Raw genomic sequence first — 23498 nt, forward strand, 5'->3', positions numbered from 1 at the left:
ATAGTCCTGTGTTTAGGTCTAAAGCCAGATTGATTACTAGAAAGTGTATTGTTAACAGTTAAAAAAGATTGTAGTTGCCTATTCACCAATGACTCTAGAATTTTTGCCAAACAGGAGAGCTTATCCAATTCACTACCATCACCTCCCTTGAGGAGTGGTAAAGCAAAGCTGTTTTCCAAGATTTAGGAATCTTTCCAACGACAAATGTTTGATTCAAAATATGCGTCACTACACCAGCAATAATAGGTGCCGCACACTTGAGTAAATATGGATCCAGATAGTCAGCGCCTAATGATTTCTTAGAATCTATAGCAGATAGTGCAGAAGACCTCATCTTTTGTGACTTTTTGAAAATTAAAAACTGGCTTACTGTTTTCCACATCAGCTGAAGGCCGAGGGACTGTAACAATAGACCAGTCAGGATCATGTTGGACATTTTTTCTTTCAAAAATAAAACCAGCAGATATAAAATGCTTATTAAAAACATCACAAATTTCAGTTCGGTCACTGATGATCTCAGATTCTGATGTAATTTGCTTCGGCAGGGAAATCAAGGAGTTTCCTCGTTTAAGTGAGTTGACAGTTTTCCAGAATTTAGCGGGATCACCAGCAGACTCTCTCATAGCATCAAGAAAATACCTAGATTTGGCTTTTTTTATTCCTCCAGTCCATTTATTTCTCAATTGCCTAAAAAGCAGCCAATCAGCTGTTTCACCAGTTTTCCTCGCCAAGGCCCATGCTTGATTATTTTGCAGAAAAATTATTTTCAAATCACAGGAGAACCAGGGATTAGTTTGATTTTTTACCCATGGTCGCTTTAACGAGGCGTGTTTATCAGCCATGAAGGTAAAAATTTATGAAAAGAAAGAGAACGCTAAAACTGGGTCCATAATGCAGTTTACGGATAAAAGCTCTGAATAATAAAGGTCATGGATAAAAGCGTTCTCTGAGAAGTATTTATAGTTCTTCTTTAGAATTATACGGGGGTCAGGGTTTTTTAGCAATAGGGCATGCAATAGGGCAGTGGTCACGGATGTCATTAGCCAATAACCCACTAGCTATATATTTGTGAGGTGTATTTGTTAAACCTCTTACAGCTCCCCCCCTACTTTGTGCAATTTCCGCCTGAAGACATACCCAAATCTAACAGCCTGTAGCTCAGGCACAGATCTAAGGATATGCATATTCTTGATACCATTTGAAAGAAAACACTCAGAAGTTTGTGTACATGTCAATTGAATGTAGGAGAATATAACACAATAGATCTGGTTTAGATAAAACAATCAAAAAAATATACATCACAATCCATGCCAGGCACACGTGTGAGTTCTGGAACTCCACCTGCGACAGGCAGAGTCAACATAGGGTATGAGGCGGGTTGTCAGGTTTTCGGGTTCACCCAGAACAACAGGTTCAACCTGACAAGAGAACTTGACCAACTGTTCACCAGGCAAAGGCACTTCCCACTGTGGCTGTCTATTTCAGTATCATTTTGTGATTCTCTGAGACAAGCAATGGAGAAATTAAAATGTTTAAATATTTCATGATATTCTTAAGATATGTGTTGACTGAATATAAGTAAGTGTTGTCTGCTAAACAATCATGTTAGGTTTCTCCAGAAATAAATAATTCTAAATACCTGGCTCTATTTACAAATTAGTGAGAATGTCTCACCCCATGTTCAAGAATTGCATTTTTCTCGCTCACCCCAGGTTAATAACCTCTTACAGCTCCCCCCTACTTTGTGCAATTTCCGCCTGAAGACATACCCAAATCTAACAGCCTGTAGCTCAGGCACAGAACCAAGGATATGCATATTCTTGGTACCATTTGAAATAAAACACTCTGAAGGTTGTGTACATGTCAATTGAATGTAGGATAATATAACACAATAGATCTGGTTTAGATAAAACAATGAAAAAAACATAAGTTTCTTATATATATATAAAACACCTGACTGGGATTAGAACCAATTCAGACATTTGTAGGGAACATAGAAAACATATGTTCATACAACAGAAAAATAAAGGCCTAGATTCAATAAATTCCAGGGCTAATCTGCGATAATGATGACTGCATTGCTTTTCTGTGTTCGTGCTGTCAAATCATTGAGCGGCTGCTCTTCTTACTGTAATGAAACCTTACCTGTCCTTAAATCTGAATAAATCCAAGGAGTACAGGAGGAGAGTAAGCTCGCACCCCTGAGTGACCCCTGTGTTGAGGATCAGCATAGCAGATGTGTTGTTGCCTACCCTTACCACCTGGGGTGGCCCATCAGGACATCCAGGATCGAATTGCAGAAGGAGGTGTTTAGTCCCAGGGTCCTTAGCTTAGTAATGAGCTTTGAGTGCACTATGGTGTTGAACACTGAGCTGTAATCAATGTACAGCATTCTCACATAGGTCTTCCCTTCGTCCAGATGGGTCTAGGGTTTCTGGGATAATGGTGTTGATGTGAGCATTGACTTTCAAAGCACTTCATGGCTACCGACGTAAGTGACTACTGCTATGGGCGGTAGTCATTTAGGAAGGTTACCTTCAAGTTCTTAGGCACAGGGACTATGGTGGTCCGCTTGAAACAAGTAGGTATTACAGACTCAGTCAGGGAGAGGTTGAAAATGTCAGTGAAGACACTTGCAGTTGGTCTGCACATGCTCTGAGTACACGTCCTGGTGTTCCGTCTGGCCCCGCGGCCTTGTGAATATTGACCTGTTTAAATGTCTTGCTCACATCGGCTACGGAGAGCCTGATCACACAGTCGTGTGATTGGAACAGCTGAAGCTCTCATGCATGCCACAGTGTTGCTTGCCTCGAAACGAGCATAGAATTGATTTAGCTCGTCTGATAGGCTTGTGTCACTGGGCAGCTCGCGGCTGTGATTCTCTTTGTAGTCTGTAATAGTTTGCAAGCCCTGCCACATCCGATGAGCGTCGGAGACGGTGTAGTATTATTCAATCTTAGCCCTGTATTGACGCTTTGTCTGTTTGATGGTTCGTCGCAGGGCATAGCGGGATTTCTTGTAAGCTTCCAGGTTAGAGTCCCGCACCTTGAAAGCTCTACCCTTTAGCTCAGTGCGAATGTTGCCTGTAATCCATGGCTTCTGGTTGGGGTGTGTACGTACAGTCACTGTGGGGACGATGTCCAAAATGCACTTAATGATAAATTCAGTGACTGATGTGGTGAATTCCTCAATGTCATCGGTAGAATCACGGAACATGTTTCAGTCTGTGATAGCAAAACAGTCCTGTAGTTTAGCATCTGCTTCATCTGGCCATTTTTTTTAGACCGAGTCACTGGTGCTTCCTGCGTTAATTTTTGCTTGTAAGTGGGAATCAGGAGGATAGAGTTGTGGTCCGATTTACAAAATGGAGGGCGAGGGAGAACTTTGTACGGGGAGTACAGGTGATCTATAATTGTTTTCCCTCTGGTTGCACATTTAACATGTTGATAGAGATTTGGTAGAACTGATTTAAGTTTCCCTGCATTAAAGTCTCCGGCCACTAGGAGCGCCACCTCTGGGTGAGTGGTTTCCTGTTTGCTTATTTCCTTATACAGCTGACTGAGTGCTGTCTTAGTGTCAGCCTCTGTCTGTGGTGGTAAATTAACAGCCACGAAAAGTATAGCTGAGAACTCTCTAGGTAAGTAGTGTGGCCTGTAATTTATCACAATATACTCTGCTTCAGGTGAGCAAAATCTAGAGACTTCCTTAGATTTCGTGCACCAGCTGTTGTTTACAAATATGCACAGACCGCCCCCCTCGTCTTACCGGAGTGTGCTGTTCTATCCTGCCGGTGCAGCGTGTATCCCGCTAGCTGAATATTCATGTCGTCATTCAGCCATGATTTTGTGAAGCATAGGATATTACACTTTTTGATGTCCCGTTGGTAGGATATTCGTGATCGTACCTCGTCTAGTTTATTGTCCAATGATTGCACGTTGGCAGATTTCCTAGTTGCTTTCTGTGGGTCTGGACGAGACATCCTGATCTACGTCCTCTGCGTCGCTTCCTTTTGCGAATAATTGGGATGTCTGCCCTGTAGGGTGTTTGCAGAATATCGTGTGAGTCCTGCTTGCTGTTGTTGTTGTTGTTGTTGAAAAAAACTTTGTCTAATCCGAGGTGAGTGACCGCTGTCCTGATATTCAGAAGCTCTTGTCTGCCGTAAGATACGGTTGCAGAAACATTACGTACAAAATCATTTACAAATATCGCGAAAACCCCCCACATAATAGCACAATTGGTTAGGAGACCGTAAAATGGCGGCCATCTCCACCGGCGTCATAGCTCGGTGTGGATTTTGCCTGTAATCCATGATTCTGGTTTGGATATGTACGTATGGTCACTGTAGGGAAAACATTGTTGATGCACTTATTGATGAAGCCAGTGACTGTGGTGGTATACTCCTCAATACCATTGGATGGATCATATTCCAGTCTGTGCTTGCAAAACAGTCCTGTAGCATAGCATCTGCGTCATATGACCTCTTGAGTATTGAGTGAGTCACTGGTACTTCCTGCTTCAACAGGAATCAGGTGGATATAGTTATGGTCAAATCTGCCAACTGGAAGGCAAGGGAGAGCTGTGTACTCATCTCTGTGTTTGGAGTAAAGGTGGTCTAGAGTTTTTTTCCTCTGGTTGCACCTGTGACGTGCTGGTAAAAATTTGGTAAATTGGATTTAAATTTGCCTGCATTAAAGTCCATGCCCACTAAGAGTGCCTCTTCTGGATTAGCATTTTTTTGTTTGCTTATGGCGTTATACAGCTCGTTGAGTGCGGTCTTAGTGCTAGCATTGGTTTGTGATGGTAAATAGACAGCTCCAAAAAATATACATGAAAACTCTCTTGTTAGGTAGTGTGGTTTTCAGCTTATCATGAGGTACTCTACCTCAGGCGAGCAATACCTCAAGACTCCTTAATATTAGACGTCACACCCCAGCTGTTAAAATAGACACACAACAACACCCTTGTCTTGCTGTAGGTAGCTGTTAACTCTTGCCGATGCACGGAAAACCCAGCCAACAGTATATTATCCGTGTCGTCGTTCAGCCACGACTCGATGAAATATAAGATATTACTGTTTTTAATATCCCTTTGGTAGGATAGTCTCGAACGGAGCTCATCTAGTTTATTATCCAGTGATAAGAAATATTTTTTGGGACACATATTTAAGCCCTTAGTTTTGTTGAAACAAAACTACCTCCATACTTCCATTGACTTGTACCTTCAGATGAGTCCCGTGGGGCTTTTGAGGGTCAAAGAGCAAAACAGAGAACACCATCGTTTGGACATTTTCATGAGAGGACCGATTTTTGGGGTGTCTCCTGTTCTGACAAACAGCTCTGTATCTCTGCAACTCTTTCCACCACAGATTCTGACGTGCGACATAATGTGTATTGAGACTCAGCCCATCCAAAAAAAAAACATCTCTATCTTAAACTGATCGATTTTGATGGGGATTTTTATATTATGTTCATTAGATTGACACTTGGCTGTTTCAATAGATTCTTAAGGATACTAAACAAAATAATAAGGATTTCTATCAGCCTAATCAAGGTGTAGATTACATCACACACTCCAGTGCGAGTTCATTAGAACGTGCGTTGAAGATGTTGTTCCCATAGCAACGATTAAAACATTCCCTAACCAGAAACCGTGGATTGATGGCAGCATTCGCGTGAAACTGAAAGCACGAACCACTGCTTTTAATAAGGGCAAGGTGACTGGTAACATGACTGAATACAAACAGTGCAGCTATTCCCTCCGCAAGGCTATCAAACAAGCTAAGCGTCAGTACAGAGACAAAGTAGAATCTCAATTCAACGGCTCAGACACAAGAGGCATGTGGCAGGGTCTACAGTCAATCACGGACTACAAGAAGAAATCCAGCCCAGTCACGGACCAGGATGTCCTGCTCCCAGGCAGACTAAATAACTTTTTTGCCCGCTTTGAGGACAATACAGTGCCACTGACACGGCCTGCAACGAAAACATGCAGACTTTCCTTCACTGCAGCCGAGGTGAGTAAGACATTTAAACGTGTTAACCCTCGCAAGGCTGCAGGCCCAGACGGCATCCCCAGCCGCGCCCTCAGAGCATGCGCAGACCAGCTGGCCGGTGTGTTTACGGACATATTCAATCAATTCCTATACCAGTCTGCTGTTCCCACATGCTTCAAGAGGGCCACCATTGTTCCTGTTCCCAAGAAAGCTAAGGGAACTGAGCTAAACGACTACCGCCCCGTAGCACTCACTTCCGTCATCATGAAGTGCTTTGAGAGACTAGTCAAGGACCATATCACCTCCACCCTACCCGACACCCTAGACCCACTCCAATTTGCTTACCGCCCAAATAGGTCCACAGACGATGCAATCTCAACCACACTGCACACTGCCCTAACCCATCTGGACAAGAGGAATACCTATGTGAGAATGCTGTTCATCGACTACAGCTCGGTATTCAACACCATAGTACCCTCCAAGCTCGTCATCATGCTCGAGACCCTGGGTCTCGACCCCGCCCTGTGCAACTGGGTACTGGACTTCCTGACGGGCCGCCCCCAGGTGGTGAGGGTAGGCAACAACATCTCCACCCCGCTGATCCTCAACACTGGGGCCCCACAAGGGTGCGTTCTGAGCCCTCTCCTGTACTCCCTGTTCACCCACGACTGCGTGGCCACGCAACTCAATCATCAAGTTTGCGGACGACACAACAGTGGTAGGCTTGATTACCAACAACGACGAGACGGCCTACAGGGAGGAGGTGAGTGCCCTCGGAGTGTGGTGTCAGGAAAATAACCTCACACTCAACGTCAACAAAACTAAGGAGATGATTGTGGACTTCAGGAAACAGCAGAGGGAACACCCCCCTATCCACATCGATGGAACAGTAGTGGAGAGGGTAGCAAGTTTTAAGTTCCTCGGCATACACATCACAGACAAACTGAATTGGTCCACTCACACAGACAGCATCGTGAAGAAGGCGCAGCAGCGCCTCTTCAACCTCAGGAGGCTGAAGAAATTCGGTTTGTCACCAAAAGCACTCACAAACTTGTACAGATGCACAATCGAGAGCATCCTGGCGGGCTGTATCCCCGCCTGGTACGGCAACTGCTCCGCCCACAACCGTAAGGCTCTCCAGAGGGTAGTGAGGTCTGCACAACGCATCACCGGGGGCAAACTACCTGCCCTCCAGGACACCTACACCAACCGATGTCACAGGAAGGCCATAAAGATCATCAAGGACATCAACCACCCGAGCCACTGCCTGTTCACCCCGCTATCACCCAGAAGGCGAGGTCAGTACAGGTGCATCAAAGCTGGGACCGAGAGACTGAAAAACAGCTTCTATCTCAAGGCCATCAGACTGTTAAACAGCCACCACTAACATTGAGTGGCTGCTGCCAACACACTGACACTGACACTGACACTGACTCAACTCCAGCCACTTTAATAATGGGAATTGATGGGAAATGATGTAAATATATCACTAGCCACTTTAAACAATGCTACCTTATATAATGTTACTTACCCTACATTATTCATCTCATATGCATACGTATATACTGTACTCTATATCATCGACTGCATCCTTATGTAATACATGTATTACTAGCCACTTTAACTATGCCACCTTGTTTACATACTCACATCATGTATATACTGTACTCGATACCATCTACTGTATCCTGCCTATGCTGCTCTGTACCATCACTCATTCATATATCCTTATGTACATATTCTTTATCCCCTTACACTGTGTATAAGACAGTAGTTTTGGAATTGTTAGTTAGATTACTTGTTGGTTATTACTGCATTGTCGGAACTAGAAGCACAAGCATTTCGCTACACTCGCATTAACATCTGCTAACCATGTGTATGTGACAAATAAAATTTGATTTGATTTGATTTGATTTGATTTTCAATTTGTAACATGGCTGCATAGGATTATTACTAATGCGATATAGCACATCCAATGGTAATGTCTGTGTTAGGTATAATTTGATTTAATTTATTAGGATCCCCATTAGCCGACGCCAATGGCGCCAGTTAGTCTTACTGGTGTCTGACACATAACGAAAAAGACATCACAGACAAAATACTTTACAATTGAAATACATTTAAAAACATGAACATGTAGTGTGTGTGAGTGTGTGTGCATCTATCATTTCCACATACATGTCAGTACATACTCACAACAAGTAGGTCACATGGGGGAGATACGTTGTGCCATGAGTTGTTGCTTTATTCTTTTTTTGAAACCAGGTTTGCTGTTCACTTGTGCTTTATAAGATAGAAGCGAGTTCCATGCACTCATGGCTCTGTATAATACTATATGTTTGCTTGAATTTGTTCTGGACCTGGGGACTGTGAAAATGATGGGAGCCACATGCTGATTTGAAAAGGTCCAACGCAATTACACCTCCAACATCGGCTAAATAGAACCAATAAAAACTGTATGCAGTGGTCGGTTATCATGAGCGGAACTGATTGAATCTAGCCAAAGATGAACTGATTGAATCTAGCCAAAGATGAACTGATTGAATCTAGCCAAAGATTAACTGATTGAATCTAGCCAAAGATAAACTGATTGAATCTAGCCAAAAATGAACTGATTGAATCTAGCCAAAGATAAACTGAATCAATCTAGCCAAAGATGTGCATGTTAAAGACTAAACAAACAAGATAATCATAAAATATAATGATTCATGATTGTGTGTGTGTTTGTATGTGTGTGTGTTAAGGCATACCTGTTGTTGTAGAACCAGACATATTGACTGGGTGGGTTGGACTGGGCCTGGCAGAGCAGAGAGACCGTCTGTCTCTCCAGAGCAGAGTATCCTCTGTCTGTTATACTGTAGGGAGTCACATGTATCTGGGGAATATCAGGACCGACTGGGGAGAGGACACACACACTATATTAAACACACACACAAACACTAAGTTACATACACTATGTTACATGCACTACCAAAACCTGTGGGCTCTCCTTCACCACAGCCAACGTGAGTAAAACATTTAAATGTGTTAACCCTCGCAAGGCTGCCGGCCCAGACGACATCCCTAGCTGCGTCCTCAGAGCATGTGCAGACCAGCTGGCTGGTGTGTTTACGGACATATTCAATCAATCCCTATCCCAGTCTGCTGTTCCCACATGCTTCAAGAGGGCCACCATTGTTCCTGTTCCCAAGAAAGCTAAGGTAACTAAGCTAAACGACTATCGCCCCGTAGCACTCACTTCCGTCATCATGAAGTTCTTTGAGAGACTAGTCAAGGATAATATCACCTCCACCCTACCTGACACCCTAGACCCCACTCCAATTTGCTTACCACCCCAATAGGTCCACAGGCGACACAATCACAATCACACTGCACACTGCCCTAACCCATCTGGACAAGAATGTCCATGTAAGAATGCTATGTAAGAATGCTGTTCATCGATTACAGCTCAGCATTTAACACCATAGTACCCTCCAAACTCGCCATTAAGATCAAGACCCTGGGTCTCGACCCCGCCTTGTGCAACTGTGTCCTGGACTTTCTGATGGGCCACCCCCAGGTGGTGAGGGTAGGAAACAACATCTCCATCCCGCTGATCCTCAACACTGGGGCCCCACAAGGGTGAATTCTCAGCCCTCTCCTGTACTTCCTGTTCACCCATGACTGCGCAGCCATGCACTCCTCCAACTCAATCATCAAGTTTGCAGACGACACCACAGTGGTAGGCTTGATTACCAACAATGACGAGACGGCCTACAGGGAGGAGGTGAGGGCCCTCAGAGTGTGGTGTCAGGAAAATAAACTCACACTCAACGTCAACAAACAAAGGAGATGATCATGGACTTCAGGAAACAGCAGAGGGAGCACCCCACTTATCCACATCGACGTTATAGTAGTAGAGAAGGTGGAAAGTTTTAAGTTCCTCGGCTTTTACACATCACAGACAAACTGAAATGGTCCACCCATACAGACAGCGTAGTGAAGAAGGCGCAAGGAGGAGAAGGCCTCAGGAGGCTGAAGAAATGTGTCTTGTCACTGAAAACGCTCACAAACTTTTACAGATGCAGATGTATCACTGCCTGGTACGGCAACTGCTCCGCCCACAACCGTAAGGCTTTCCAGAGGGTAATGAGGTCTGCACAACGCATCAGCGGGAACAAACTACTACTAACCCTAACCCTCCAGGACACCTACACCAAAAGACGAAAAAGATCATCAAGGACAACCACCACCCGAGCCACTGCCTGTTCACCCCGCTATCATCCAGATGGTGAGGTCAGAACAGGTGCATCAAAGCTGGGACCGAGAGCCTGAAAAACAGCTTCTATCTCAAGGCCATTAGACTGTTAAACAGCCGTCAATAACATTGAGTTGCTGCTGCCAACATACTGACTCAAATCTCTAGCCACTTTAATAATAAAAATTTGATGTAATAAATTAATCGCCAGTCACTTTAAACAATGCCACTTTATATAATATTTACATACCCTACATTACTCATCTCATATGTATATACTGTACTCTATACAATCTACTGCATCTTGCCTATGCCGCACGGCCATCACTCATCCATATATTTTTATGTACATGTTCTTATTCATTCCTTCACACTTGTGTGAATAAGGTAGTTGTTGTGAAAATGCTAGATTACTTGTTAGAAATTACTGCACGGTCGGAACTAGAAGCAAAAGCATTTCGCTACACTCGCATTAACATCTGCTAACCATGTGTATGTGACAAATAAAATTTGGTTTGATTTGAAACACACACTACGTTACAAACGCACACTACATTAAACACACTCACACACAATGTTGCACACACACACTACGTTACACACAGATGGATTGGAAGTTGGGGTACAGTGTTAGGGGTGCTTGTAGGGTTTAGCCTGTAGTGTTCAGTGTGTAGTGTGTATACTAACAGATGATGTCCAGCCAGATGCTGTTGGACTGTTCCTGGTTGACCTGGTTCCGGGCCCCACAACGGTACCAGCCTGTTTGGTTACGGGTGACTTCTGTCATGTTGAACACACGTCTGTTGCCCTGGGAGATGGTGCTGACCAATCCATTGTAAGTCTCATGCTCCCACATGAAGAAAAGCGGCTCAGTACCATTCTCCAGGCCGCAGCGCAGCCACACCGAAGATCCCTCCGCTGGGGACGCATCACTCAGCAGAATATTGGGCTTACTGACCGGGACTACACACACACACACACACACACAAACACACACACACACACACACACACACACACACACACACACACACACACAAACACACACACACACCATGTAGTATAAGAAGTAATAGTAGTAGTAGTCGTAGTAGTAGTAGTAGTCAGTGGTGGAAAAACTACTAAATTCTCATACTTGAGTAAAAGTAAAGATACCTTAATAGAAAATGACTCAAGTAAAAGTGAAATTCACCCAAGAAAATAATACTTGAGTAAAAGTTTTAAAGCATTTGGTTTTAAATATATTTATATATTTAAAAAAAAAATATATATATATATATAAAGTATCAAAAGTAAATGTAGTTGCTACATTTAGTTACTACATTTAGCCAGGGTCACAATATTGATGTGTGTGTGTGAATTGGAACATTTTCTGTCCTGCTAAGCATTCAAAATGTAAGAAGTACTTTTGGGTGTGAGGGAAAACATATGGAGTAAAAGTGCATACTTTTCTCTAAGAATGTAGTGAAGTAAAAGTAAAGGTTGTCAACAATATAAACAGTAAAGTCAAGTACAGATACCAAAAAACTTAAGTCGTTTTTTTTTTCTTTTTCGTAAGTGCTCTACACCACTGGTATTAGAAGTTGTAACAGTAGTAGTTGTAGTAGTTGTAGTAGTCCAAGTAGTAGTTGTTGGTGTAGCAGCAGTAGTACTATTAGTAATAGTAGTAGCAGTAATAGTAATAGTAGTAAAAGCAGCAGTAGTAGTAGTAGCTGTAATAGTATTACTAGCAGCAAAAGTATTAGTAGTAGTTGTAGTAGTAGCAGTAGCAGTAGTAGCAGAAGAAGTAGAGAAGTTCTAGTAGTTTTGGCAGCAGTAGTATTAGCAGCAGCAGCAGTAGCAGTTGTAGTAGTAGTAATAGTCATAGTAGTAGTAGTAGTAGTAGTTGTAGTAGTAGTGTAGTTGAAGTAATAGTATTAGTAGCAGAGGTGGAGTAGTAGTATTAGTAACAGTAGTACTAGTAGCTGCAACATCAGTAGTAGTAGTAGTAGTAGTAGTAGTAATAGTAATCATAGCAGTTGTAGTAGCAGTAGTAGTCATAGCAGTAGTAGTAGTAGCAGTAGCAGTAGTAGTAGTTGCCACAGTAGCAGTAGCGCTAGCAGTAGTTGTGGTAGCAATGACAGAGGTAGTTGGTGTAGCAGCAGTAGTACTAATAGTAGTAGTTCTAATAGTGGTAGTAGCACACCCACACAAACATGTAGTAGAAGTAGTAAAAATATAAGTAAGTGTAGTAGTAGTTGTACTAGTAGCAGTTGTAGCAGTAAAAGTAATAGTTGGAGCAGCAGTAGTAGTAGTAGGAGCTAGGAATATCCGTAGGAATATTACTAGCAGCAAAGTATTAGTAGTAGTTGTAGTAGTAGCAGTAGCAGTGGTAGCAGTAGAAGTAGAGAAGTAATAGTAGTTTTGGTAGTAATAGTAGCAGGTGTAGTAGAGTGGCAGTAGTAGTAGTAGTAGTAGCAGCAGCAGCAATTGTAGTTGTGATTGTTTTAGTAGCAGCAATAGTAAATGTGGTAGTAGTAGTTGCAGTAGTAGTAGTAGAAGTAGCAATATTAGTACCAGTAACAGTAGAAGCATTTCTAGCAGTAGTAGTTATAGCAATAGTAGCAGTAGTAGTAGAAGCAGTAGTAAAAGTAGTAGCAGTAGTAGTAATACTATTAGTAGTAGTAAGGGTAGCATTAGTAGTTGTAGCAGCAGTAGCAGTAGTAGTAGTTGCAATAATAGTAGCAGTAGTATTGGTAGTGCAGTTATAGTAATAGTGTTAGTAGCAGAAGTGGTAGTAGTAGTATTAGCAACCGTAGTAGTAGTAGTAGCAGCAGCATCAGTAGTAGTAGTATTAGTAGTAGTTGAAGTTATTGTAGTACTAGTATTCACAGCAGAAGTAGCAGTAGCAGCAGCAGTAGTTGGAGTGGCAGCAGTAGTACTAATAGAGGTAGTTCTAGTAGTGGTAGGTGCAGTAGTGGTAGCATCATTAGTTGAAGTAGTATTAGGAGTAGTAGTAATAGTACTAATAGTACTAGTAGTAGCAGTACAAGTAGGAGTTGGAGTAGTAGTTGTAGTAGTAGCAGCAGTAGTAGCAGTAGCTGCAATAATAACAGTCGTAGTAGCTGTAGTAGCAGTAGTAGTCATGGCAGTAGTAGTAGTAGTAGTAGCAGTAGTAATATTTGCCACAGTAGTCGCAGTTCTAGTATTAGTATTCATAGCAGAAGTAGTAGTTGCGGTAGCAGTAGTTGTGGTAGCAGCAGCAGTAGTAGTTGGTGTAGCAGCAGTAGTACTAATAGTAGTAGTTCTAATAGTGATAGTAGCACACACACATACACACCATGTAGTAGTAGTAGTAGTAGTAGTAGTAGTAGTAGTAGTAGTAGTAGTAATAGAATCAGCAGCAATAGTAGTTGTGATTGTTAAAGTAACAGTAGTAGTAGTAACAGTAGTAGTAGTAATAGTAATAGTAGTTGTTGTAGTACTAGTAATAGTAGTAGTGGTAGTAGTAGTAGTAGAAGTATCAGCAGCAACATTAGTTTCAGTAGTAGTTGCATTGATGTAGTTGTAGTATTAGTAGCAGTGGTAGTAGTAGCAGCATCATCAGTAGTAGTAGTAGTATTAGTAGTAGTTGAAGTAGCTGTAGTATTAATATTCATAGCTGTAGCAGTAGTAACAGCAGGAGTTGTAGTTGGTGTAGCAGCAGTAGTACTTATAGTTGTATTTCTCGGAGTGATAGTAGCAGTACTGCTGCTACCACTACTACTACTGCTACTATATCTACTACTACTACTACTATTACTGCTACTACAACTACTACTTTACCTCTGCTGCTACTCCTACAACTACTATTACTACTCTAGTAGTAGTAGTGGCTGTAGTAGAACCAGTAGTAGCAATAGCATTACCAGCAGTAGCAGTATTAGTAGTAATATTAGCAGTTGTAGTAGAAGCAGTAGTAGTAGTAAAGTTGTTGCATTAGTAGCGGTAGTAGTAGTGGTAGCAGTAGTAGTAATATTAGTAGTAGTAGAAGCAGTAGTAGTTGTAGTGGTAGTGGCTGTAGTAGTACCAGGAGTAGCAGTAGCATTACTAGCAGTAGTAGTATTAGTAGTAATAGGAGTAGCAGTAGTAGTAGTAGTGGCTGTAGTAGTACCAGTAGTAGCAGTAGCATTACTAGCAGTAGTAATATTAGTAGTAGTAGTAGTAGTAGTAGTAGTAGTAGTAGTAGTAGTAGTAGTAGCAGTAGTAGCAGTAGCATTACTAGCTGCAGTAGTATTAGTAGTAATAGTAGTATTTGTAGTAGAAGCAGTAGTACAAGTAGTAGTAGTAGTAAAGTTGTAGTATTAGTAGCGGTAGTAGTAGTGGTAGTGGTAGCAGTAGTAGTAGTAGTAGTAGTAGTCCTGGTAATAGAAGTAGTAGTAGAATCAGTAGTAAAAGTAGTAGCAGTAGTAGAAGCAATTGAAGTAGCAGCAGCAGCAGTAGTAGTAGTGGTAGTAGTAATAGTAGAATTATTAGTATTAGTAGTAGTAGCAGCAGCAGTAGTAGTAGTGGTAGTTGTAGTAGTAGTATTATCACAAGTAGCAGTAGTATTGGTAGATGTAGTTTTAGCAGTAGTGTAGTAGTCAATTTTAGCAGTAGTAGTAATATCACTAGTAACTGTTTTAGTGGTAGCAGTAGTAGTAGTAGCAGCAGCAGTAGTGTAATAATAGTTGTAGTGGTAGTAGTACTAGAACCAGTTGTAGTTGTTGTAATTGTAGTAGTTGTATTAGCAGTAGTGCAGTAGTAGTTGTAGGATTAGTAGCAGTAGTAGTAGCAGTAGCAGCAGCAGAAGTTGTAGTAGGAGTAGTAGTAGTAGCAGCAGTAGATTAGTAGTAGTAGTAATAACAGCAGCAGAGGTAGCAGTAACATCAGCAGTAGTTGTAGTAACCACAGTATTAGTAGTGGTAGTAATAGTAGTAGAAAATTTGCAGCAAAAGTAGTAGCAGTAGTAAAGTTTGAGTATTAGTATTAGTAGTGGTAGAATCAGCAGTAGTAGTAGTAGCAGTAGCAGTTGTACTAGTAGCAGCAACAGCACTATTAGTAGCAGTAATAATAGTAGTAGTTGTAGTAGGAGTAGTATTAGCAGCAGCAGTAGTGTAGTTGTAGTATTAGTGTAAGAAGTTGTAGTATTAGTATTAGTACCAGTAGAAGTAGAAGTAGAAGCAGCTGCATCAGTAGTAATAGTAGTAGTATACATATCATTACTAGAGGTAGTAGTGGTAGTAGCAGTAGTATCAGTAGTGTAGTAGTGGTAGTAGTTGTAGTAGTAGTATAAGTTATAGTGGTAGTTGTAGTAGTTGTGGTAGCAATAGGGTAGTAGTAGTGTAGAGGTAGTTGTAGCAGTAGCAGTAGTAGTAGGTGTAGTAGCAGTAGTAGTAGACGTAGTAGTAGTACCAGTAGAAGTAGTAGTAGTAGTAGAAGCAGTAGTGGTAGTAGTAGTAGTAGTACTAGTAGTAGTAGCAGCAGCAGCAATAGTTGTAGTAGTAGTACTTGTAGTGGTAGAATAAGTAGTAGTAATAGTAGTAGTAGCAGTAGTTGCAGTAGTAGTGCAGTTTTAGTTTTAGTATAAGAAGTTGTAGTATTAGTATTAGTACCAGCAGAAGTAGAAGCAGCAGCATCAGTAGTAAAAGTAGTAGTTAGACTGTTAGTTAAACTCAGAACATGTGTATTAGACTGTTAGTTAAACCCAGTAAATGTCTATTAGACGGTTAGTTAAACCCAGTCTATTTCTATTAGACTGTAGTGAAACCCATTACATATCTATTCATGTTACTTAAACCTAGTACATGTTTATTAGATTGTTAGTTAAACTCAGCATATGTCTACTAGACTATTAGTTAAACTCAGTAAATGTCTATTAGACTGTTAGTTCAACCCATTACATATATATTTATTCTGGAAAATGTGAAGTCCAAGATGGACAAAGGGGGCGTTGTTGGGGCTGTGTTTCTGGACCTAAGGAAGGCTTTTGATACTGTTAAACATGATATTCTCATCACAAAATTGTCCAAGTTCAACTTTTCCCCTGATGCCTTGAGATGAATGAAATCATACCTTGAAGACAGAACTCAGTGTATCAGAGTGAGCAATGAGCTGTCACCCACTCTTAGCTATGACATGGGCGTGCCCCAAGGGTCAATACTGGGCCCCCTCCTGTACATTAATGATCTGCCTTCTGTCTGTACTGGGTCTGAAGTTCAAATGTATGCAGATGATAAGGTGACATACAGTGGGGAGAACAAGTATTTGATACACTGCCGATTTTGCAGGTTTTCCTACTTTAAAAGCATGCAGAGGTCTGTAATTTTTATCATAGGTACACTTCAACTGTGAGAGACGGAATGTAAAACAAAAATACAGAAAATCACATTGTATGATTTTCAAGTAATTAATTTGCATTTTATTGCATGACATAAGTATTTGATACATCAGAAAAGGAGAACTTAATATTTGGTACAGAAACCTTTGTTTGCAATTACATAGATAATACATTTCCTGTAGTTCTTGACCAGGTTTGCACACACTGCAGCAGGGATTTTGGCCCACTCCTCCATACAGGCTTTCTCCAGATCCTTCAGGTTTCGGGGCTGTCGCTAGGCAATACGGACTTTCAGCTCCCTCCAAAGATTTTCTATTGGGTTCAGATCTGGAGACTGGCTAGGCCACTCCTGGACCTTGAGATGCTTCTTACGGAGCCACTCCTTAGTTGCCCTGGCTGTGTGTTTTGGGTCGCTGTCATGCTGGAAGACCCAGCCACAACCCATCTTCAATGCTCTTACTGAGGGAAGGAGGTTGTTGGCCAAGATCTCGTGATACATGGCCCCATCCATCCTCCCCTCAATACGGTGCAGTCGTCCTGTCCCCTTTGCAGAAAAGCATCCCCAAAGAATGATGTTTCCACCTCCATGCTTCACGGTTGGGATGGTGTTCTTGGGGTTGCACTTATCCTTTTTCTTCCTCCAAACACAGCAAGTGGAGTTTAGACCAAAACGCTCTATTTTTGTCACATCAGACCACATGACCTTCTCCCATTGCTCCTCTAGATCATCCAGATGGTCATTGGCAAACTTCAGACGGGCCTGGACATGCGCTGGCTTAAGCAGGGGGAAATTGCGTGCGCTGCAGGATTTTAATCTATGACGGTGTAGTGTGTTACTAATGGTTTTCTTTGAGACTGTGGTCCCAGCTCTCTTCAGGTCTTTGACCAGGTCCTGCCGTGTAGTTCTGGGCTGATCCCTCACCTTCCTCATGATCATTGACGCCCCACGCGGTGAGATCTTGCATGAAGCCCCAGACCGAGGGTGATTGACCGTCATCTTGAACTTCTTCCATTTTCTAATAATTGCGCCAGCAGTTGTTGCCTTCTCACCAAGCTGCTTGCCTATTGTCCTGTAGCCCATCCCAGCCTTGTGCAGGTCTGCAATTTTATCCCTGATGTCTTTACTCAGCTCTCTGGTCTTGACCATTGTGGAGAGGTTGGAGTCTGTTTGATTGAGTATGTGGACAGGTGTCCTTTATACAGGTAACGAGTTCAAACAGGTACATTTAATACAGGTAATGAGTGGAGAACAGGAGGGCTTCTTAAAGAAAAACGAACAGGTCTGTGAGAGCTGGAATTCTTACTGGTTGGTATTTTGGAATTTTGGTTGGAATTTTGTTTTAGATTCCGTCTCTCACAATTGAAGTGTACCTATGATAAAAAAATTACAGACCTCTACATGCTTTGTAAGTGGGAAAACCTGCAAAATCGGCAGTGTATCAAATTCTTGTTCTCCCCACTGTATGTGCATGGAAAGAGCAAACAGCAAGCTGCACAAGATCTCACTACTGTAATGGTCCAGGTTACAAAGCGGCTCAGTGACTCGTGTTTGCATCTCAATGTGAAAAAAACTGTTTGCATGTTCTTCACAAAGAGGGCAATAGATGCTACTGAGCAAGATGTCTATGTGTCAGGAGAGAAGCTCCAGGTGGCATCTAATTTTAAGTACCTTGTCATCATACTTGATTCCAACCTCTCTTTTAAAAATAATGTGAAAAAGGTAATTCAAATAACCAAATTCAACCTAGCTAATTTCCGATTCATACGAAATTGTTTGACTACAGATGTAGCAAAACTGTACTTCAAATCTATGATACTCCCCCACTTAACATACTACTTGACTAGTTGGGCCGAAGCTTGCTGTACAACATTAAGACCTATTCAGTCTGTCTACAAACAGGCTCTCAAAGAGTTTGATAGGAAGCCCAATAGCCATCATCACTGTTAGATCCTCAGAAAGCATGCGCTCCTGAGTTGGGAAAATCTTGTGCAATACACCGATGCATGTCATGTATTCAAGATCCTAAATGGCCTGGCTCCCCCTCCACTCAGTATTTTTGTTCAACAGAAAACCCAAACATATGGCAACAGATCCACAAGGTCTGCCATGAAAGGTGACTGTATAGTTCCCTTAAGGAAAAGCACCTTTAGTAAATCCGTTTTCTCTGTGAGAACTTCCCATGTCTGGAATACACTGCCATCAGACACACATAACTGCACCACATATCACACTTTCACAAAAGGTCAATCAGATTTGTGAACATGGTGTTGTGGAATAATCAGAATTTGTTGGTAACATATGTAAGATGTTTTATATTCATCATATGTTTGTAAATTACTTCTCATCAAGAATGTTATTTTTGTATAATACTGTGGCAGGGTTTGCAGTATCTGTTCTATGTCAAGACTAAGTTGTTTGGGCTAGAGAGAGGGGAGAGGTCAAGCGTGTATCTCTTGGCTCCACAATGTCTGTGTGCCAGTCATTGTGTCTCTGTGATCTTGTCAAGATAGGATTGGTTGTATTTAGAATTGGTTGTATCTAAATGACAATTTGATATATGCCTGTTGATATGTAGGGTTGGTTTATGGTTCTGAGTTTGAGAAAGGAGACAAAGCTGAACGATGAATTATGCAGATGCTGTCTTATCCTGTGTGTGTCTTTGCTATAAAGGACCTCATTTGAAATGTGGAAGGGGCTCTCAGAGAATTCATTGATAGACATTGAATTGCCTGAGAGTCACAGGGTTATGATAGAGCTCATATAATTAAAGATGGACTTTGATAACTAACTCAGACTTGTGTTGTGGTTTGCGCTCATGATTTGGTAAATAGAGGAACATTTCCACGACAATGGTCCCTAGCTGTGTGTTTCTGCTTTCCATGTCTGTTGTCTGTAACTTGTGAGGTGTGGAAACACTTTGATGCTTTTATAAATGTTGTCTTGTTGCTTTTTGTTCTATGTTGCTCTGTCTGTATGCTACGTCTTGCTTGTCCTATGTTGCTCTGTCTGTATGCTACGTCTTGCTTGTCCTATGTTGCTCTGTCTGTATGCTATGTCTTGCTTGTCCTATGTTTGTCACGCCCTGGCCATAAGGAGGCTTTTTATTCTCTATTTTGGTGAGGCCAGGGCGTGACTAGGGTGGGCATTCTATTTCCTTTTTTCTATGTTTTGTATTTCTATGTCTTGGCCTGATATGGTTCTCAATCAGGGACAGCTGTCTATCGTTGTCTCTGATTGAGAACCACACTTAGGTGCCCTTTTCCCCCACCTGTTTTGTGGGAAGATAACTTAGTAGTTGTTCAGGGCACATAGCCCAAAGCTTCACGGTTGGTTTTTTTGTTCTTCGTTTTGTCGGCATCATTTTTAAAATAAAGTTCAAATGTACGCTTACCATGCTGCACCTTGGTCCAGTCCTTCAGCCAGCCGTGACAGAACTTCCTACCACCAACGGACCAAGCAGCATGTTAAGGTGGACTCCTGGACATGGGAGGATGTTCTGGACGGCAAGGGAGTCTACACATGGGAGGAGACCCTGGCGGGAAGGGATCGCCTTCCATGGGAACAGGTGGAGGCAGCTAGGAGAGCAGAGGCAGCCGGAGAGAGGAACCAGCGGTATGTGGGAACACGGCTGGCAAGGAAGCCCGAGAGGCAGCCCCAATTTTTTGGGGGGAGGGGGCACACGGGGAGTGTGGCAGAGTCAGGAAGCAGACCTGAGCCAACTCCCCATGCTTACCGTGGCGAGCATGGGACTGGTCAGGCCCCGTGCTATGGGGTGATGCGCACGGTACCGAGGCGGAGTATTCACAGGCCGGTATCCTCGGTGCCAACGTACCGCATTTGCCGGGGGGAAGCTGGCATTCAGCCAGAACGGGTGAGGCCAGCTCTGCGCTCGAGACCGCCAGTGCGCCTCCACGGCCCTGTGTATCCGGTGCCGCCACTACGTACCAGGCCTTCGGTGGCAGCCCCATGCACCAGGCTGTCTCTCCATCTCCTCCCTCCAGGTGCTCCCGCCTGTCCGGAGCTGCCAGAGTCTCCCAGGTTTTAGGGCCGGAGTCCGCCCCTTTGGGGGAGGGTACTGTTACGCCCTGGCCATAGAGGCTTTTTATTCTCTATTTTGGTTAGGCTAGGGTGGGCATTCTATTTCCTTTTGTCTATGTTTTGTATTTCTATGTCTTGGCCTGGTATGGTTCTCAATCAGGGACAGCTGTCTATCATTGTCTCTGATTGAGAACCACACTTAGGTACCCTTTTCCCCCACCTGTTTTGTGGGAAGTTAATTTTGTAGTTGTTCAGGGCACATAGCCCAAAGCTTCATTATTGTTTTTTTGTTCTTCATTTTGTTGCCGTCTTTTTTAAAATAAAGTTCAAATGTACGCTTACCATGCTGCACCTTGGTGCAGTCCTTCAGCCATGTTGCTATTGTCTATATTGTAATTTTTTTAATAACCTGCCCAGGGACTGCGGTTGAAAATTAGCCGGCTGGCTAAAACCGGCACTTTTACTGAAACGTTGATTAATGTGCACTGTCCCTGTAAAAATAAAATAAACTCATACTCAAACTCATATATTACTGTTAGTTAAACCCAGTACATTTCTATTAGACTGTTAGTTAAACCCAGTACATGTGTATTACTGTTAGTTAAACCCAGCAAAGTCCCACATGGCTCTTTACCAAGGCTGCAGGTCCTGATGTGTGTTTCTATGGGGTGTTTTCCGTAGCAGGTGTAGGCCTGTCCATTCTGGGTGGAGTTAGAACGAAGTACCAGGATATTGGAGGACTCCACTTCTTGGCCCCTTCCCTCTTCTTTAGGCACCTCCCACCACACCACGGCCCTGGGAGACCCACCTGCACAGACATTATTATAATTGTATGTATTGTGGTTGTGGTTGTTGTGGTTTTTGTGGGGGTGGTTGCATGAGTTTCTTGATGTGGAAAATAGTTCCATGTAGTCATGGCTCTATGTAGTACTGTGTGCCTTGTATAATCTTCTGGACTTGTCTGATCTGTGTGCTAGTAATTTAAACAGACAACTCGGTACATTCAGCTAGTCAACCCCTCTTTCACTTTGAGCCATGAGAGACTGACATGCATATTATTAATGCTAGCTCCATGTACATTTCAGGGCCATTCGTGCTGCCCTGTTCTTGGACAATTGTAATTTTCCTAAATTCCTTTGTGGCACCTAATCACTCGACTAGACAGCAGTCCAGGTACGACAAAAGAAGGGCCTGTAGAACCTGCCATGTTGATAGTGTTGATAAGGCAGAGCAGCGCTTTATTGTGGACAAAATTCTCCCCATTTTAGCTACTGTTGCATCAATATGCTTTGACATTGACAGATTTGCTACATTTCCACATGATTCATTAGTTGCCAAAACGTGTTACGTATACGCCGGGAGTCAGGAAGCAGGTGCAGAAGGTAATATAAAGCCCCATATACTACCCACCACTGCGACCTGTATGCTCTCGTTGGCTGGCCCTCACTACATATTCGACGCCAAACCCACTGGCTCCAGGTAATCTATAAGTCTCTCCTAGGTAAAGCCCCGCCTTATCTCAGCTCACTGGTCACCATAGCAGACACCCACCCATAGCACGCTCTCCTGCAGGTATATTTCACTGGTCACCCCCAAAGCCAATTCCCCCTTTGGCCGCCTTTCCTTCCAGTTCTCTGCTGCCAATGACTGAAACCACTTGCAAAAATCATTATGATCAATAACGTCAATAATGTCAATAGCTGCACTGAAGTCTAACAAAACAGCTCCGACATTCGGTGTCATTATCAATTTCTCTCAGCCAATCATCAGTCATTTGTGTAAGTGCTGTGCTTGTTGAATATCCTTCCCTATAAGTGTGCTGAAAATCTGTTGTAATTTTTTTTACTGCGAAATAGCATTGTCGTCATGTCATGCCATACCCCCCCTCCCCTCCCCTCCCCCTGTTTCCCCTGTACTGGTCCCCCATGGGAATCTAACCTACAACCCTGCCGGTGGAAGCGCCACACGGGAAGAGTTGTTGTTACTGTGTTGTTGTTGTTGTTAGTGTTACTGTTGTGGTGTTGGTGATTGTTGTTGTAGTGGTGGTGGTGTTGTTGTTGCTGGTGATGGTTGTGGTGAGGGTTTTAGTATTTGTGGTTACCTTCCCAGGAGCAGGACAGCAGCAGGTATTGGTTCTTACCGGTGGCATAAGCAGAACACACTGGCTCACCATAAGGAGACCCTGAGAGAGAGAGAGAGAGAGAGAGAGAGAGAGAGAGAGAGAGAGAGAGAGAGAGAGAGAGAGAGAGAGAGAGAGAGAGAGAGAGAGAGAGAGAGAGAGAGAGAGAGAGAGAGAGAGAGAGAGAGAGAGAGAGAGAGAGAGAGAGAGAGAGAGAGAGAGAGAGAGAGAGAGAGAGAGAGAGAGAGAGAGAGAGAGAGAGAGAGAGAGAGAGAGAGAGAGAGAGAGAGAGAGAGAGAGAGAGGTGTGTGTGACGTGCAGGCTTCTGCCTCTGCTTGTGTGTGACGTACAGTGGTTCTTCCTTTAAAAGTTGCACTGCATCACATCTTGCGGGCTGCCACAAAATTCTATGGCATGGTATTAAGTGTCAGTCATTGTGGCCAGTTAGTGATAGTTTGTCCATCAGAGGGCATCTTTGAGAAGCTAAGTTATTGAAATGACTTGGAGCTGTAGGAATGTAGCTTAATTCATTTGATGAATATTATGTTTTTTCTATTCCAAGAAAAAACGAAAATGCATTTCTAACAGTAGCCGATGTACTGTAAGCCTAAGGGTTTCCGTTAGGAAAATATGGCACTGTACAACGTGTTTCTATTCCAAGAAAATGAAAATGCATTTCTTACTCTAGCTGTTTTAATGTAACTTACTTATTGGCATAAAGGCCTACTTAAATAAACAGTACATCAATCAATCACTCATGAATTTGTGCATGTCA

At 42.7% G+C, this 23498-nt stretch overlaps 1 protein-coding gene across 1 annotated transcript in view; it reads right to left on the bottom strand.

The window, feature by feature from the left end:
• The window catches only part of LOC118948708 (hemicentin-1), a 124186-nt gene that overhangs the window by 89711 nt on the left and 10977 nt on the right, over positions 1–23498 (bottom strand). The window contains exons 6-9 of the mRNA XM_090226282.1: positions 22706–22786; positions 21239–21412; positions 10917–11192; positions 8743–8887 (exon numbers count right to left, since the gene is read on the bottom strand). Of these exons, the coding sequence (XP_090082408.1) occupies positions 8743–8887; positions 10917–11192; positions 21239–21412; positions 22706–22786 (676 nt within the window). The remainder of the gene's footprint in view (positions 1–8742; positions 8888–10916; positions 11193–21238; positions 21413–22705; positions 22787–23498) is intronic.

This window comes from Oncorhynchus mykiss, chromosome 29 (assembly GCF_057628025.1).
Source record: "Oncorhynchus mykiss isolate SJ-2025 chromosome 29, ASM5762802v1, whole genome shotgun sequence".
NCBI lineage: Eukaryota > Metazoa > Chordata > Actinopteri > Salmoniformes > Salmonidae > Oncorhynchus > Oncorhynchus mykiss.